The 19,161-nt window shown below is 37.9% G+C and overlaps 3 protein-coding genes and 2 long non-coding RNA genes across 5 annotated transcripts in view; 3 read left to right on the forward strand and 2 right to left on the reverse strand.

The window, feature by feature from the left end:
- Nucleotides 1-2,856: 2,856 nt before the first annotated feature.
- On the forward strand, nt 2,857-5,376 carry LOC103508766 (phosphatidylserine synthase 1-like; the record flags this gene model as incomplete). Its single annotated transcript, XM_026823270.1, has 4 exons — nt 2,857-3,029; nt 3,690-3,953; nt 4,448-4,670; nt 5,275-5,376. Coding segments are annotated over 4 exons (762 nt in total), but the record flags the coding sequence as incomplete, so codon positions are not given.
- Nucleotides 5,377-6,529: 1,153 nt separating this feature from the next.
- Nucleotides 6,530-19,161, forward strand: part of LOC103508764 (phosphatidylserine synthase 1) — a 23,434-nt gene continuing 10,802 nt past the window's right edge. Inside the window, exons 1-3 of the mRNA XM_026823271.1 lie at nt 6,530-6,568; nt 7,060-7,260; nt 7,616-7,857. Of these exons, the coding sequence (XP_026679072.1) occupies nt 7,073-7,260; nt 7,616-7,857 (430 nt within the window). The 5' untranslated portion in view covers nt 6,530-6,568; nt 7,060-7,072. The remainder of the gene's footprint in view (nt 6,569-7,059; nt 7,261-7,615; nt 7,858-19,161) is intronic.
- LOC113467221 lies at nt 13,451-14,161 on the reverse strand. The gene is made up of 2 exons (XR_003391377.1): nt 13,994-14,161; nt 13,451-13,626 (listed from the first exon to the last, which is right to left on the reverse strand). It is a non-coding gene; the product is annotated as an uncharacterized LOC113467221 (long non-coding RNA).
- LOC113467220 lies at nt 15,257-15,735 on the forward strand. The gene is made up of 2 exons (XR_003391376.1): nt 15,257-15,313; nt 15,556-15,735. It is a non-coding gene; the product is annotated as an uncharacterized LOC113467220 (long non-coding RNA).
- On the reverse strand, nt 16,805-17,484 carry LOC103508763 (mitochondrial inner membrane protease subunit 2). The gene has a single exon (XM_008473333.2). The coding sequence runs from the start codon at nt 17,318-17,320 to the stop codon at nt 16,826-16,828; it is 495 nt and encodes a 164-aa protein (XP_008471555.1). The 5' UTR covers nt 17,321-17,484; the 3' UTR covers nt 16,805-16,825.

The following is a 19,161-nucleotide window of genomic DNA, read 5'->3' on the forward strand; positions in this document are numbered from 1 at the left end:
CACACGCATAACCACAAATGAAAATTACTGCCGGAGTTCCTCACAGACCCTCGAGGGTCCTTGACTTCCAACACACCTTCTCCATTCTGGTCTGTCCTGGGCGATGTTCTGCCAATCTTGTCGGATTCCATAACCCCTACCTTACCTTAAACACCTGATGAAGTGCCACATCTGGTAGCCATATGAATCCCTTATTATCCACAGTACAGCCTTAACCCTATATTCCTTACCTTAACCATAACCCTTCCTTACCTTAAACACCTGATGAAGTGCCACGTCTGTCAGCCATATGAATCCCTTGTTATCCACAGTACAGCCATGGGGCATATAGAACTTGTTTTTGCCCCAAGCATCGATCAGCAGTCCAGTGCTTTTATCCAAAGTCAGCACCGTGTCCACACTGATGGGACCTTCGTGGGTGTGTTGGAATATGAAGCTTGCGTTGAATGAGCTGGGAAGGGGAAGGAAAACTGTGGATGAGGCTTTGGTATTGGGAAAAGTGGGACCAAGAAGGAGGACACAGGATAGAAGAATACAAAGGTTTGATAGTCTTATCTTGGAAGTCTTATCCTCCCAAAAACAAAGGGTGAAGGAGGACAGGATAGGAGAAGCCAGACAATTTTTGCACCGGGCAGGAATCGAACCCGCGATCTAGCGCTTACAAGGCAGGCACAATATCTTCCAAGCGACCTAGGCTGGCAATTGTTCTCCTTACTTTTCTCTATCTCTCATGGATTTCTCTGAACAATCTGTAACCTACCTTTCAAGGATTAGCCAGGTGACTGCTGGGACCACTGACGTATGGGACCAACGGCTATTTAACCCCATGTTCCTGCGACTTGATTAGATCTTTTGTGACTTCTGGATGAGGTTTGAATTTTTTCAAAGCGTGGAATGCTACGAACCAAACAACAAGTTTAATCTAGCAGGTGTACTGGTCAAGACTCTGGCCTGGTAATCAAGAGGGCGTGGGTTGAATCCCGGCCGAAGTATGAAATTTTCACCCCCAACCTAGTTTGAGTTTGTTTAACTTATTATTTAATTACAAATGTTATCAACTTATCAGGAAATAATGATTTATGAAAATAGTAAATGGTACTGCTAGGGTAAAGGGATTCTTTAGTCAGTTTAGTCCTATGAGCATTATAAGTCTCATTCGGGCAGGATAAACAAGGTATATTTTTATTACTCACGTTTCGTCCCAGACTCGCTTTCCTCTATGGAACAATACAGGGTGTCCATGTAGGTTGATGGACACACAGGTTGCATTGATGTACCATCTACTCGAGCAACATAACCAATGGAATCGCAAAAGGTGATACCTATAGGAATGCCAACCAGCATGCTTTTGAAAATTCTGAACATTTTATGTCATAGTTTTGTTAGAAGCTCTTGAGAGATTGTTTTCAACACTATCTACACATAGGTAGCTAGGTAGGTAATTTGGTAGGTTCTTTCCTTTTTTGTATCACATTAATCTATGAGAAAAAGATTGTACAAATATACCTACTAGGTAGGTATATTAAAGTTATTTTAGCACATACATATAAAACGTGACTAAGAAAATAATGACAACCAATTATCTTGTTCTAGATTCTTAGAATTCACAGATCTTATCACTATTTAAAAAATTTTAGTTATGATTTATGACCAATTTTGATTATAACTTAAACTACCCTTATCAGCAAATACTCCAAAATTTATCAACAAATTTCAAATATTTCGCGCTTCATTTTCTCTTCACGAAATCTACTCCATTTTGAAAGTAGGCTGTGGTGAAGAACGCCTTCATTTTTACCAATTTATGCAATGTGTACGCTTTTCATAAACTTCACTTTTCAGAGTTGATAGGTATTAGGTAAAGTTATTGAAACATTAATGATTTAAAATTATTCAAACTTGAAAAATTTAATTATAAAACTTCTTCGGTGGTGAATCGGACGAAGATTTATCGAAATGTCCTGCTCATTGCGGTCAAAACATTTTCAGGCGTTTTATACCAATGGTGGGCTTCGAAAATCAAAGGTCGATTCCCCGCTCCCCTGACCCCTCGACCCCGACCGAAATCGTTCCTTGTTCCTTTCCTTGCTCTTGCTCTGTCTTTTTCGGCTTTTCAATTTTTCATTTTTAAAAGGTTTCAAACATGAAGTTCCTGTTATCAGTGATCTCTTATCAGTAAATCGTACGATGTTTCATCTCACTCAGTTCTCTAGACGTTACCATATTTTTGGTGGGCTTCGAAAATCAAAGGTCCCCTGACCCGGGCTGACCCCTCGACCCCGACCGAAATCGTTCCTTGTTCCCTAATTGCTCTTGCTCTGCCTTTTTCGGCTTTTCATTTTTAAAAGGTTTCAACATGAAGTTCCTGTTATCAGTGATCTCTTATCAGTAAATCGTACGATGTTTCATCTCACTCAGTTCTCTAGACGTTACCATATTTTATGTTTAAATTGTAATTCAAGATCATTTCCTAACCTAACCTTCACTTGTGTGTTTAGCCTCTATCTTTAATGAAAAAGTAAAAAAGAAGGCTCTATTCTGTATTCTGCTTTTGTATTGAACCTAATCTAATAATATAACAACATCTTTTAAAATAAATTCACATATAATCCCCCCTTAAAATTCCATCTTCTTCTTTTTTTTTCCTTGAGAATCTATCATTCTATTTCTTTGGGTGCCAATTTCCCACTCTTAAGGTAAGTTGGTTTAGAGGTGTAAATATCTGAATGTTGGACTCACATGTTGAAAAGACAAATAAAGCAGAAAAAAGTTAAAGGAATAAACTGTCTGAACTTTCATTATCTTATATTTAATCAATCACTTTAAAAGTTTAAACCAAATGCCTTATCTTCATAACAAACTTTTTCTCCCCCTCAGATCGCGTTTGCCCATCTCTTACCCAACTTCATTGAGTGTTGGTGGGATGCCCTGATCCTAGATATTCTACTTTGTAATGGAATTGGCATTTGGGTTGGACTTAAGCTGTGCAAGTGGTTTGAAATGAGAGAGTACAAGTGGGTGTCTATCAAGTAAGTGTATTTCAATTCTTTAATCTATCCAATTTTAAGAGTTTTATATCCCAATCCTTCCATCATTGTGAGACAGGTGGTATCATGCCTTCATCTCTTGGACATGGAAAGTAGGGAAGTATGTAATTTGTCTGTAATAGAAAATACTTTCTACTTTATTGATAAATGACAAACAATAGCTGTGCCAAAAAATGACCCAGGGTCAGGCCCATAAAATATGAGACCAATTGAGAGTAAGATCAGGGATTACTGAGGTATGAGGTATTAAACTTTGTCAAAATCCATGATGGTTATATTACTGCTTTCATAGACCGATTTTTTTTGGAGGTAGTCGGGAAACTTAGCTCCTTTTTTCATGTTAAGATTCTGATGAGTCCAAATAAGGACGAAACACGTGTCTTGGGCTGCTTGGTGATTTGGTCTGGTTTCGTTGTATAACTCATGTAGTGATTTAAAGGATAAATGTTAAAAAAAAAAAAAAAAAAAAAAAAATATATACATTCATAGGCCGATTTTTCGGGAGGTAGTTCTTGAAAACTTGGCTCCCTTTTTTTCATGTTTAATATTATTATTATTTTATTTATTTTTAAGAGAGGAGAGAGATCATATTGTACATAAAATGTTGTGTAATTCCTACTTTTTCAATGTCTCATGCCTCAGGGATATCCATTCAACAAGTGGCAAAGCTAAAGCGGGCCATGCCTCCCCAGTTCAACCTCCTCAAAGTTGGACCCACGTGCGTTGGCTAGATCCCACGTGCACCTATATGAGAATTCATTGGTGTGTGCCAAAAATGGTGCTCTTTTGGCAGCTGTCTGAATTGAATACGTTCTTCTTGAAGCATATATTTGAAATGCCTCCGTCTCATCCGATAGTGATTATTCGACTTTCGTTCCTGGGTATAATGGTGGCTCCTAGTGCTAGGTGAGTGTCAGACATAGAATAAATTAGAATATACCTTGTTTATACTGCCAGCATAGGACTAAAAAGTCTCTTTACTCCCGCAGTCCTAAACCAAGGGTATACTTACTTGATATATTTGATTGGTATTAATAATAACAACCTAAATTAATTGGTACAAATTTGAATTGGTACCTAATAACGGTAAATTTTTTCCCCAATTAAGTAATACACCTCAATGAATTTTATGACTTGACTTGGACTCAAACACCTCAACCTCCATATGCGGAGTAGTTTTAACCCCATTGCACCTTTCTAGGAAGGTTCTGTTTAAAGTCTCAGCTTAGGCAAAAGAGGCTGAGTGAGGTCTACAGTTCACAGAACTGCTAGTATTTTTCCTACAGAAGTGTACATTTAACTACATATTTGTTTAGTGTTTTCTTAGTGGAGTCTACAAGATAATAAGCTATTATGAGGATAATGAAAGTAACGTTCTTCTATTCTCTCTATGCTTACAGGCAGTACTACAGTTTCGTGACCGACACCCAATGCAAACGCCTGGGCACTCAATGTTGGATCTACGGTGCTATCCAACTCACTGAGGCCCTCCTCTGTATTAAGAATGGAAAGCTCCTGTTTGGCCGAACTCAGGCGGTGAATATTCTGGCCTGGCTATCTGTTATGTTCCTGCTGGCTGTGCTGTGCGTGTATGGGTGTGTGCTGTGGCATCGATATGTCAGTGTAAGTTGAATAGATATTAAAAGGTGTAGGTAATATCAAGCATTCATTTTGCCTATGATTTGTAATTTTTTTTCTTTTCTCTAACCTAGCATATAACCTAGCTTAGTCTCAATGATATGAGCTAAACGCGACTGGTTCGCTGGAATGATATGAGCTAAACGCGACTTTTTGCATTTGGTTTGCCGTCTGTTTTTCGTGACAAACGCGGTGTAAGCGTTTGACGCAACCTTTCAAACGCTTAAGGATTGTCCTATTTTGATGAAAATTTGGTTGTTTGTTTTATTAGCAGCGGCAGCTAGTGTACGTAAAAAATCCTATTTAGGATTCAGATTTTTGTGCCATTACTAAGGCCAGCCACTGACTATCAGGTAGACCTGATCAAGGTGTCAGGTATACCTGATCAGGTGTACCTGTCCGGTCTACCTGATAGTGAGTGGCTGGCCTAACTAACCCTACTTTTTTTTATTTTTTAGTTCAGAATTCTAAAAATGTCAAATTTCATGAACTGTTGTATTAGCCTCGTGAGACTAATATGTTTTTCCATTTCTAACCTTGTTTGTGTTTTGCATGGTGTGTTTTGCTATCCCTCTAACCAACGACACAGCCAGGAGATGGTAGTGCGTGCTCCCAGGGTTCTACCCCATCCAAAGGATCACTGGCTAGTCGATCTAATGAGAGTGCCAATTTGTTTAGCCTCTATCTTTAATGAAAAAGTAAAAAAGAAGGCTCTATTCTGTATTCTGCTTTTGTATTGAACCTAATCTAATAATATAAATTAGTATTTGCAAGGTTTCTTTTATACCTACCTACTACACTACTTTTTCTATAGCTTTGTGAAGATTTATGTCCATATTTTCATTTAGTCATGATATGAAAATAATCCATCTTTTCTCCCGAAATGTAAGTTTGTACAATTTAAATTTATCGTGGTTGAAAGGGAATAAAATTGGGAAACAAAAATAATTTTACCATCTATTCTCCATATTTATTTTGTTGAATATAAAATTGCTGCAGTGAGCACTAAAGTTGTGATATAATAACACAAAGAAACGGCATTTATTTATTTTGTTGATCGCTAATCTTTTCTTGTACTTACCCGGGTGACAGTACTAATAAAAGTTTTGTGATAAGGTTAAGGGTAAGTTTACATAATAATATCATTCATTGATAGTGAAACATTTGTTGCTCAAAAACCCCATGTGTGTAGTGGATTCTTGTCGAGGTATTCCATGATTGAGGCAACCTTGCTTCAAATCTGTGTGTCCAGTCCACCTGTGCATCAAGGGGTCACAGTACTTAATAAAAGTTTTGTGATAAGGTTAAGGGTAAGTTTACATAATAATATCATTGATAGTGAAACATTATTTGTTGCTCAAAAACCCCATGTGTGTAGTGGATTCTTGTCGAGGTATTCCATGATTGAGGCAACCTTGCTTCAGATCTGTGTGTCCAGTCCACCTGTGCATCAACTATTTTTTGTCATAAAATGATATCCACCAGAGCTGTAGAAATATAACATGTACTCAAATCACTTTGCAGTCTACAATACATATACAGAAGAAGTGTTGCATCATTTGTCTATTTTTGTTCTCAACAGAGTAGTTGTGACAACTTCTTGAACTTTTCTTTTTCAGGTTTCTAGCTACCTCATTGGGATCTGAGAAGACATAGTACTCTAGTCTAGTCACATATAGGGACGTCCCAGATACTTAGCTACTGAGATCAGGTATGGGACCTGTTTTAAAGCTCTACAATGATCTACAATGATGGTGATACTGTTTTAAAGCTCTACAATGATTGTGTGTTCAGGTCCGTAGCCAGGATTTCATCAAGGTTGGGAGCCAATGTAGTACCCTGTGGGTGACAGTACTAATAAAAGTTTTGTGATAAGGTTAAGGGTAAGTTTACATAATAATATCATTGATAGTGAAACATTTGTTGCTCAAAAACACCATGTGTGTAGTGGATTCTTGTCGAGGTATTCCATGATTGAGGCAACCTTGCTTCAAATCTGTGTGTCCAGTCCACCTGTGCATCAACTATTTTTTGTCATAAAATGATATCCACCAGAGCTGTAGAAATATAACATCATGTACTCAAAGTCTGCAATACAATATGTAGTACAGAAGAAGTGTTGCATCATTTGTCTATTTTTGTTCTCAACAGAGTAGTTGTGACAACTTCTTGAACTCTTCTTTTTCAGGTTTCTCTGTCCGATGACATCAAAAGGATCTCCTAGTAAAAGCAAAATGAAAGACAATGATAAGAAAGTCTTCTCGGTCACTTTGCAGTCTACAATACATGTAGTACAGAAGAAGTGTTGCATCATTTGTCTATTTTTGTTCTCAACAGAGTAGTTGTGACAACTTCTTGAACTTTTCTTTTTCAGGTTTCTCTGTCCGATGACATCAAAAGGATCTCCTAGTAAAAGCAAAATGAAAGACAATGATAAGAAAGTCTTCTCGGAGAAGTTCAGTCTGATCAATGAGTGTGCTGTGGAGGACATTTCCTTGGATGTGTTTTACAAACCTCACACGATAGCAGCTCTGCTCTGCTCTATATTTGGTGTTATAGTCGCCTCATTCATAAGGTGAACAAGTGTTTTATTTATTTATTCTTAACCAAATGCCTGTTGATAGGTACCATTTTTAGAGATAAAATTGCTCAGTTCAATTACACTATTATTTCTCACTCACCTTTCATGTTTCATAAATCCAATGTTTCATATTGTGCAGGAATGAGGATGTGAGTGAAACAGACAATATCTGGGCAGGCTTGATAGCTGTGATATTCTTCCTACTTCTCATATCAACTCTCGCATTCCCCAATGGTCCATTTACTCGGCCACACCCCGCTGTGTGGAGAATGGTGTTTGGTCTCAGTATTTTCTACCTGCTAGCTCTCCTGTTTCTATTGTTTCAAAACTATGAAACAGCCATTTGCAGGAATGAGGATGTGAGTGAAACAGACAACATCTGGGCAGGCTTGATAGCTGTGATATTCTTCCTACTTCTCATATCAACTCTTGCATTCCCCAATGGTCCATTTACTCGGCCACATCCCGCTGTGTGGAGAATGGTTTTTGGTCTCAGTATTTTCTACCTGCTAGCTCTCCTGTTTCTATTGTTTCAAAACTATGAAACAGCCAATCTACGAATATTATTTTTCGGAAACTACCCAAAAAAACGTACGGTTTAACCCAATATGCACTTAGGCAAAGCCTTTTTTTTTGTCCCTATAGTTTATATTACGTGCCTTTCAGGTCGCTAATGTTCCCACGTGATCACAATTTCCCCGCTGAATTACACACGGGTTAAGAGATAGAAGGGCCGGGGTGCAATCACTTAAGTGGGAGGGAAATATCCCCAAAGTACAAGTGCTTGTATCCCGAGCTTATAGCAATAACTTGATGTCAAGTACGCTTCAAGTTGTATATGTTGTGCCTGTAGGATGCACCATTTCAATATCGTGACACATCTTGTATTAAATTATGGAGAAAAAAATTCAAGAGACATTCAGATCCAAGAGAGAGAGAAAGATAGATAGGGGAGGGAGAGAGAGAAATAAAGAGAACAGATGGATGGAGGGAGGGATGAAGGAAGGAAGAGAAAGAGGGGGATAAGTATAAACTTGTTGCTTTCATCTCTTCAATACCTGCCCTGCCTTGGCAGAATAGTAATAGAATAAAGCTCGTTTATACTGCCAGAAGAGGACTGGAAAAGTCCTTTGCAGTCTTTGTAGTACTCTTGTAGTCTAAATATAAACAAGGTCTTTTGTATTTGATAGGTTCAGATAGAAGGGCCGGGGTGCAATCACTTAAGTGGGAGGGAAACATCCCCGAAGTACAAGTGCTTGTATCCCGAGCTTATAGCAATAACTTGATGTCAAGTACGCTTCAAGTTGTATATGTTGTGCCTGTAGGATGCACCATTTCAATATCGTGACACATCTTGTATTAAATTATGGAGAAAAAAATTCAAGAGACATTCAGATCCAAGAGAGAGAGAGAGAAAGATGGATAGGGGAGAGAGAGAGAGAGAAATAAAGAGAACAGATGGATGGGGGAGGGATGAAGGAAGGAAGAGAAAGAGGGGGATAAGTATAAACTTGTTGCTTTCATCTCTTCCTTGGCAGAATAGTAATAGAAGTTTTTATACTGCCAGAAGAGGACTGGAAAAGTCCTTTGCAGTCTTTGAAGTAATCTTGTTGTCTAAATATAAACAAGGTCTTTTGTATTTGATAGGTAAAATCAAACTTTTCATCTCAAAAAAAAAAAAAAAAAAAAAAAAAAAACAAACGGAAGAAGGGGCTAAAAAGTAGGTTGGAACTGATTAGATAATATAATACGGAAAACAGGAGAAAAGAAAGCCAACAAAGAGAGGAAGGGAGATAAAAGGAGAAAGGAAGAGAGAAAGCCTGGGATAGAGAGGGAGAACACAGAATACTCAAATGAAGAAAAGAAAGAGAGAGAAAGGGGTAGGTATATAAAAGCTAATTAACATCTGAACTTTTCTAAGCCTTCAGCTTAACCTGTTAATGTCTCTCTTCCTATCTCCCTTTCCCCCACTCGATAATCTCGATATCCTTGTCTTCTTGTTCAATATTATTTGTGTGTAGCCAGCCTAGTTAGCTTGGTTGGTAGCGCGTCTGCGTTGTAAGCGCTAGGCCGCGGGTTCGATTTCCGCCCTTGGCGGATTTCAAGGAAGAAGGGGCTAAAAAGTAGGTTGGAACTGATTAGATAATATAATACGGAAAGCAGGAGAAAAGAAAGCCAACAAAGAGAGGAAGGGAGAAAGGGAGATAAAAGGAGAAAGGAAGAGAGAAAGCCTGGGATAGAGAGGGAGAATTCAGAATACTCAAATGAAGAAAGGAGAGAGAGAGAGAGAGAGAAAGGGGTAGGTACATAAAAGCTAATTAACATCTGAACTTTTCTAAGCCTTCAGCTTAACCTGTTAATGTCCCTCATTTCCTATCTCCCTTTTTAACCACTCACTATCCTTGTCTTCTTGTTCATTATTATTTGTTTGTAGCCAGCCTAGTTAGCTTGGTTGGTAGCGCGTCTGCGTTGTAAGCGCTAGGCCGCGGGTTCGATTTCCGCCCTTGTCCTTTGAAACAATAAAACGTCCATACGATAAATAAATAAACTGCCGAAATGAGACTAAAAAGTCCCTTTACTAGACCCAACTAGATGAACGAGTGGGTATAAGTTTAGGTATACCTACTTAACTATGGGAGCTATTATAACGAGTAGGTAACGTAACGTAGATATAAATAAGTATCGGAGTTAGGTGGTTTGATAATAATGTGATTCTCGGGAAGAATTATCGTGGCGAACACAATTTGGTTCGGAATTGGCGGATTTCACCCTGAACTAGTAATGTTCGTCCTCGGAACGTCTGGCTTGCTCCTATCCCGTCTTCCTTCTCTCTTCGATTTCGGGACGATAAGATCTTAGCAGTTACAGTTCCCTCTATCAAACCTCTTAAAAAATATTTCTTTGGTCCTTTGTTCGCTTGTTTTTTTTTCTTTTTTTTATTATTAAAAAAACAACGTATAGGACAGATGACATGAAAGGGTTGAAAGTTGGGTCGTTGTTGAGAGTTCACCGTTTTGTATCATTGAAGAAACGAACATTGAGTTGAGCAGACATCTTTTCAAATTCTAGCCTTCAAAACAGAGAGGAGTTGGGGGGGTTCTTTATTTATTTCATAATTAACTTGGGTGGGGGAGATGGATGGGTATAACTTTGGGGGGGAGGAAGGAGGGGTATACCTGATAACCAGTGGTGTGACTCGATAGGGTTCGACCCTCGGACGAGGCAGGAAAATAAACAGTACAACTTCGACCTAAACCCTTTCTAAAAACCGCTCTTTTAAGCTGCTGGGTATGCACTGGTCCTCCGAAAATCCCCATATCAGGGAAAGGTAAGTCAAAGAAGAATTTAAGTACAAGTAAAAAAAAATGCCTGTGGCGCTCTAACTTTTTTTCCCCTTCCCAGTGAAGCTTATCTGAGGGAAACCAATACATGCTCCTTTCTGCCATAACCCAGAAAGTGTTAGCATTTTTTTCCAGGATTTCATAAAATGGTATACGTATGGCCGGGGCCACAAGTGAGCGTACCTATTTGGATTTTTATTATTATTATTTATTTATTTAAATAACATTTTACAGAATAGAGATCTTTTCCTAAGCTGATAATAATTATTATAAAAAGCTTCTAAGAAAAGATAATTACAATAGGGGATTTACAATGAATGATTAAAAATTACAATAAGTATACATAGTTATTTAGTTTAGCATACATACATACATATACATAGTTTAGCTTACAAGCATACATATTTAGCATACATACTTACATACAATAAGTATACAAGATTAATCTCGGATAAGCAATCTGATTGGTTGATTAAAAAAAAATCCAAAATTTCAGCCAATCAAATTGCTTGAATCGAGTTTATTTAAACTCACTTTGTGGCCCCTAGCCTTAATCCCCAGAGCAGGGGAATAATTTTGGTATCTAGTACCCAGGGAACCTACCGTAGATTCGACACTGATGTATATTATTATATTCGTATAATAGGTACCGTGCACAACACAGGTCTCAGGTTAATTAAATTAAAATTATCAATTAAATAAAAATAATAAGCATACCGTGTGGTATCAAGTTTTGTGCGTTAAAAAATGAGTTGTGAGACTAGTGAGACATCAAAAAAGAGATTCGGGCAGCTGGGCCGAAATGTAAAGTCTGGGGAAATGAGAACTCTTTTTCAACTTTTTCAAAACGATGGCCCTAATTAGCGGCCGGACCGTATATTTCTCGAGACCCGGCCCACGGACACTTTTGATCTACATAATTTATTGAATCTCTCTTCAAAATTTGAGTGATCTGGGGCTAAAGGTAAAGTCGTGAGAAGCACAAACCCCTTTTGAGCTTTTTCCAAGGTACAGCCCTTAATAGCGGAACTTTTGCCCCCTCCTGATTACCAGGCGAGCGTCTTGACCACTACGCCACCGAGGCAGGCTTTTTCCGCAGTACCTACGTATATCCTGTACACTGAGTAGAAATCCTAGCGAAAAGATTAGGTGGCATAGCTAAATAGGGTGACTGTACCAGTAGTCGATCATTTTTCACGTTTTTAAGTTTCAATTAGCTCTGGTTCTATTGTTGGACACTGTTATATTCACAGTCAATTTGATAGCTTGTTGATGGCAAATTTTCATGATGATTTATGGACTAATTGTGCTATTCGAATGTGGAATGAAAGCTAGATAAAATTATTAACTATGTACAAATGTACATATATTAGTTAAAATGATATGATATCTATCTAAATTCTTCTAACCAACTGATGAAACAAATAGATTTTTACTGATATAAATGTTTGTGTATAATTGTATATACTAAGTAGGTACCTATGTAGTAGGTTGGTACCTATCTACCTATTTACCTACTTCTAGGCATATATAGATATGTAGAACGATACGTAATTATAGTAATAATAGGTATCTGATAGACTGACATAGATAATCATTAATGTCTTCTCACAATCACAATTGGCATAATGCGAGATTTGACTGTGTTATCTCCCGATGTTTTATCTTCTTCATCTATCCGATATAATCCATCTTCTATCATGGTTGTCAGAATGTTTATAAATTGATCAGCACTCACTATTGATCAGTTTTAGTTGCCAATCCATTGCTGAATAATATCAATCAGTGTCAGTCATTGCTAAAGGAACGTTTGTTTTTCGCGTTGTGCGCTGAAGAAACGATAGAAATATTAGAAATTGGTTTTTGCTTTTCGTGATCCTTTTGTGGCTGTATCTGAGTTTTGTGGTGACGAATACCTACGTGTTAAATCAAAGTCGAAACATATCTATTCGTCGAACGAGATTACGTTGTTTCTAGAACAAATCAAGGGAATAAACTATCAGCATCTTGAATTTTATTCTTCCCAGCACGAAGTCGGGTGCATGAGCTAAACGCGACTTTTTGCATTTGGTTTGCCGTCTGTTTTTCGTGACAAACGCGGTGTAAGCGTTTGACGCAACCTTTCAAACGCTTAAGGATTGTCCTATTTTTCATCAACACTGCATACCCACAGGTTGCTGTGTGTGGGTGAGATCATTGAGAAGCTGTAACGCTTTTCTCAGGTGAACTGACCTTGTTTCTGTTAGTTAGTAATTATTTTACTTTTTCTTGACAGAATTCTGAAAAAAAGGTATCTAGGTAGGTACCGATATCATCGACAGAATTCTGAAAAGTAACCTAGGTACCTGTCGGTGCAACTGACGGTGGTTCACGCGATTTTAATTCCCATTGGGTAGGTAGTAGGTACTCATACCTAACTCATACCACCATGTCAATAAGACATTATAATACCTACATTTGTATTTCTTCCGAGCAAAATGAACTGTCAATACCGGTCGTTAAAAGTTAATTATGGACTATAATCAGTAAGCAGTAGAGAGAAATGCAGGAAAGCAAGGTCATATTATGTACGTATTTTATCGATACCTACTTAAGTATGTACTTACCTAATCGTGTTTGGTTGTACATTAATATTTCAAAAATGTTTATTTCTAATCTGAATAAGCAAGTAGGTATCCTATGTTTCCTGGGAGGGGCAACAAGAAAAGCCTCTATCTAATTGTAAAACAATTATCTTTGGGTTATCAAGTGGCAGACTCTTTACTTTCAAGAGCATTTACCTATAGGTACATATTGAAAGCCTACACTGAATCTGAAGGTTACCTACTTCATTGACAACAAACATATGTATTTATTGTATAATAATTTATTATGCTTATTTCATATATTTACTGTTTTCTTCTCCAAGTCCAACAGTAAGTAGGTAACAACAATTTTACCTACAGGGGGGAAACTGTCATAAGAGCTAATTAAAGAAAGGGATATTGTTCTTACATTAAAACTACTTATGGTCAGGGACCTACCTTAAGTACATTTGAAGTATGTAAAATGCATCTTGCAGAAGGAACCTAATACACAGTGAATGTTATAAATACACACCTATCTATGTGTGAGTACGAGTATCTACAGATATTTAATTAAAACTTAAACTTAAAATCTAACATTTGGCCTACTTTTAACTAAAATAATGGCAGGTATAGAAGAAGCTTAAGTACATTTGAAGTATGTAAAATGCATCTTGAAGAAGGAACCTAATACACAATGAATGTTATAAATACACACCCATCTATGTGTGAGTATCTACAGATATTTAATTAAAACTTAAACTTAAAATCTAACATTTGGCCTACTTTTAACTAAAATAATGGCAGGTTATAGTCAGGGACCTAGCTTAAGTACATTTGAAGTATGTAAAATGCATCTTGCAGAAGGAACCTAATACACAGTGAATGTTATAAATACACACCTATCTATGTGTGAGTATCTACAGACATTTAATTAAAACTTAAACTTAAAATCTAACATTTGGCCTACTTTTAACTAAAATAATGGCAGGTATACCCTGCTTATACTGCCAGAATGAGGCTGAAAAGTCCCTTTATTCCCGCAGTCTAAACAAGATCTCATATAATTATTTGGTACACTATTTTTAAAATACGTCCACATAGACTGCTCTTTTGTTGACCCAGCATCTCACTGGGGAGTAGGTATTAGATTTCTTCTTGTCCATCCGATGACGGATATAATACTCCGAGATGTTCTCTATTTATAATTTCTCCCATATCTTTGTTCTATACAATTTCCCCATTTTTTCCCCTCCGTCTACCTGTTATTCACATTTCGTGCACTTCAGACCTATCCCAGCAGGGTAATATTCTATTCTATTTGCTCGACTTTCTTTCGTACATAGCTATCTTCTCTCCTCTCCACATGTCGATGCCATTGTCACCTTCTCACCTATAGAAGTGATGGCAAACACTCGGCCCAGTCCTGGCGGTTGAACGCTGAGAGTAGTAGAATATTGACTCGGAGACCGAAGTTCAGCACCCACACAGACAACTCTTCTATTCTCTCGGTCCGCGATACACAGCATGTCGTGAGGTTCCAGTAGAGTAATGCTGTGGGGAATACTCAGGCTGAGGTATTCTGTGGAAATAAGGGATTAATTAAGTAGTATTAATCAAAATCAAAATCCCGCCAAGAAGAAACATGAAAAAAAAGTGCCTTGAGCCGCTCATTCGTTCACTTGAAGACAAACTTGAAAAAGAAAAATAGAGCGAGGTCTTATTGTCCCGATGTACACAAAAAGCCTAAAGTGGCTGAGGTGTAAGGCAACCCTAACCTTGAGTGAAAATGCTGTTCGAACTTCGAATACGAATCGTCCCGAAATCGAAGAAAAAAGGACGATAGGATAGAAAGCCAGCCGTTCAGAGAACGAAATTTGTCTTCAGGATGTAGTTCACTCCGGGCAGGAACACTTTCAAGGCAAGCGCACTACTCTCCAAGCTTTTTTTTTATATCGAAACCGCTTTTGCATTACTTCAAGACACATTCATTTAGATCAATGCCTGTCCAAGAACGGAAAAGTCTGGTTAAAAAATTTCCGCCCTGGTCGGGATTCGAACCCAGCACCTCCAGGTTAAAAGTCAGTGCTCTTGATACCCTTGGCAACTGTTTGGTGGAACTCAATAATTCTAGTAGTGGAGGTAAATAATCTTCAAGTTTTTTTCTGGCTTTGTGTAGATCAAAAGTTGTGTAGTTGCCCAAACAATAGACAGCTTTTGCACTTTGCAGGTCTAGTATCACTGTGGTCAAATTCTCCCATACCTTGACTGGAATTGAATCTAGACACTCCCATTTATAAGGCTAGCATTTTGGCCACTACACCTCCAAGGCAGATAGAATATAAAGTTTTGTTTTTTTTTCTTTTTTTTTTCAAACTCCTCAGGTGGCTGGATTCACAGTGTTGCATTCAGTAAGGACGGTAACAAGCTATGTTGGACTTCACACGATGGTTCCATCAATGTGGCGGATGTCACAGCAGGTTCTCCCATAACCACCAAACTCAAGACTGACTCCTTGCCATTCCTCTCGTCTCTCTGGGTGTCAAACAATTACATAGTGGCTGCTGTAAGTATTGATCTATGTTTTGCTTGGAAAAACTAAAACAATAACAATAATAATAGTTCAGAATTTATCTCATTTAGACTGCTAGGATGAGATTGAAATGTCCCTTTACCCAGACCCAGCTTAATTATTAGCTCAACTAAGAAAGGATGATACTTAAAGGAAGAGGAGGAAGAATAAGAAGGAGAAGGAGGAAAAAATAAATAATTAAAATATTTACAATCTAAAAATTACTGAGGTGTAAGGCAACCCTAACCTTGAGTGAAAATGCTGTTCGAACTTCGAATACGAATCGTTCCGAAATCGAAGAAACAAGGAGGATAGGATAGAAAGCCAGCCGTTCCGAGAACGAAATTTGTCTTCAGGATGAAGTTCACTCCGGGCAGGAATAGAACACTTACAAGGCAAGCGTACTACTCTCCAAGTCTCCAAGCCTTTTTTATATACCTCGGAACCGCTTTTGCATTACTTCAAGACACATTCATTTAGATCCATGCCTATCCAAGAACGGAAAAGTCTGGTTAAAAAATTTCCGCCCTGGTCGGGATTCGAACCCAGCACCTCCAGGTTAAAAGTCAGTGCTCTTGACCACTCGCCCACAGAGGTGGACTCCTTCAACGAGGCTGCACTCACCTTGCTGTTGAGGAAACACACGGACCACATGGCCCTGCTGATTATACTTGAGTACCCGCGCGTTACAATAGCCGTCAGATACGAAGAACTGCCCGTCACTTGCCACCGCTACTGCCGTGGGCATACATAGGTGCCGCGTGTCACTGCCTGGTTCTAGAGGAGAGCCGAGAGTCAGCTGAGGGGTCTTGCCGTGGGGAGCGATACGAAGAACTGCCCGTCACTTGCCACCGCCACTGCCGTGGGCATACATAGGTGCCGCGTGTCACTGCCTGGTTCTAGAGGAGAGCCGAGAGTCAGCTGAGGGGTCTTGCCGTGGGGAGCAAACCTACTAATTTCTAATTTAACAATAATGTCAAGATGTGATGATAGCATTCAACCTATGTACAGGAACTTCTGATTTCAAATATTGCCACCGACTAGGTGGCCAAAATCACAAACCTACTTATTTAACAATAATGTCAAGATGTGATGATAGCATTCAACCTATGTACAGGAACTTCTGATTTCAAATATTGCCACCGACTAGGTGGCCATATAATACTGGAAGCTTTTGCCGTGACTAAACCCATTGACACAGGACCAAACATATTGGAATCCATTGAATGCCCCACATGATCTCCTTCTACCCAGATGTGGCCTTGTGGGACTTTCACGACATTGGATTTATAGTCAAGTGTACTGACAACATCCCCTTCAACACCAACAATTCTTTTGATAATCTTCTGCCCAGGATCTTTTGGTGAAACTAAAGAGACAATATCTCCACGTTGGAGACCAATGTCATCTCCTTTGATGATCCAACGGTTGAGAAACACATAATCTTGATGGTTTCTATCTGGGTTGAAGACTGGTTGCATTGATGTACCATCTACTCGAGCAACATAACCAATGGAATCGCAAAAGGTGATACTTATAGGAATGCCAACCAGCATGCTTTTGAAAATTCTGAACATTTTATGTCATAGCTTTGTTAGAAGCTCTTGAGAGATTGTTTTCAACACTATCTACACATAGGTAGCTAGGTAGGTAATTTGATAGGTTCTTTCCTTTTTTGTATCACATTAATCTATGAGAAAAAGATTGTACAAATATACCTACTAGGTAGGTATATTAAAGTTATTTTTACGTTCTTCTTGAAGCATATATTTGAAATGCCTCCGTCTCATCCGATAGTAATTATTCGACTTTCGTTCCTGGGTATAATGGTGGCTCCTAGTGCTAGGTGAGTGTGAGACATAGAATAGAATATACCTTGTTTATACTACCAGCATAGGACTAAAAAGTCTCTTTACTCCCGCAGTCTAAACAAAGTATACTTACTTGATATATTTGATTGGTATTAATAATAACAACCTAAATTAATTGGTATAAATTTGATTGGTACCTAATAACGGTAAATTTTGTTCCCCAATTAAGTAATACACCTCAATGAATTTTATGACTTGACTTGGACTCAAACCATCAACCTCCATATGCGGAGTAGTTTTAACCCCATTGCACCTTTCTAGGAAAGTTCTGTTTAAAGTCTCAGCTTAGGCAAAAGAGGCTGAGTGAGGTCTACAGTTCACAGAACTGCTAGTATTTTTCCTATATGCTTTGGGACTTGAATCAAGTGAAGTTAATTTTGACTTCTGCGCTTGTGACATTGAAAAACGTTTAAAAGTTGACCAACTTGAAGTTAACATGGCAATTTCGCCTGAAGGAAAAAGAAAAAGTTGAATAATTTTAAGTCAATTTTATCTCCATACCTACCTAGTTACTATTCATTAAATTTTCTTTGTGTGAAAAATTGTTTCAATTATTTTGTTTTTGTGTTTCTCTATACCTACTAGATTTTGTTTTTGTTATACCTACCAACTTCATTACCTTCATTACAAAATAAATTTAAAAATCCAATCCTCGTTTATTTCAAGAAAGAGTATCTAGCTATGAATATGAATCTCTTGTAAACTACTGCAAACGTGTAGGTGTGATCTTTGCCATGCATAATTTTTCTTCTAAATATAACCCCGTGTGGTGAATTCATCTTTGGCGATATAGCCTAATGGTGCTTCAACACAATAGTAGATTGACGATGGATCGATCAACGCGGTCTGGAACTCAAATAAAGTATTTTTTTATTAAACCAACAAACAAACAAAAAAGTTTTTAGTGTGGACATGACGTGATTCAAACGATGATCGACACATGGACTAGTTTGACTGTACCTTCATGAATAAAATCATAATGCAAATCAACTTGCATCTGTAACCAAAGTAAACAACAAAGTAGAGACTTACAAATCAAGTAGGTACTTGATCGAAAGTCTGTACTTTAGGAGGGAAGTGATGGGGATAGGAGAAGGACGCTCAGTTAAAATATGGAGCAGAGAGAACGAAAAGACGGGAATTTAACCCATAATGTGCCCTAAAATCCCGAAATACAGATTTTTTTTTTTTAATTATACCCACTTTAACAATCTCTTGTCCTTTGTGGGGCCTCTCTTAAGGCGTTATATTTTTGTGTAAAAGCCGATGAGCTTTAGGTAGGAATATTTTTGAAAATCCTAAAAAGGAATAGGTATTTTTGAAATTCTTAAAATAAAGCAATACCTATTTTTGAAAATTAAAGAATATTTTTGACAGTAGCAAAGTAAGTAGCTTTGATATTCATGCACTTTTATTGTTTTCTGCGAATATTATTTTTCGGAAACTACCCAAAAAAAAACGTACGGTTTAACCCAATATGCACTTAGGCAAAGCCTTTTTTTTTTGTCCCTATAGTTTATATTACGTGCCTTTCAGGTCGCTAATGT

The sequence above is a fragment of the Diaphorina citri genome, unplaced genomic scaffold (genome assembly GCF_000475195.1).
Source record: "Diaphorina citri unplaced genomic scaffold, Diaci psyllid genome assembly version 1.1 scaffold432, whole genome shotgun sequence".
Taxonomy (NCBI): domain Eukaryota; kingdom Metazoa; phylum Arthropoda; class Insecta; order Hemiptera; family Psyllidae; genus Diaphorina; species Diaphorina citri.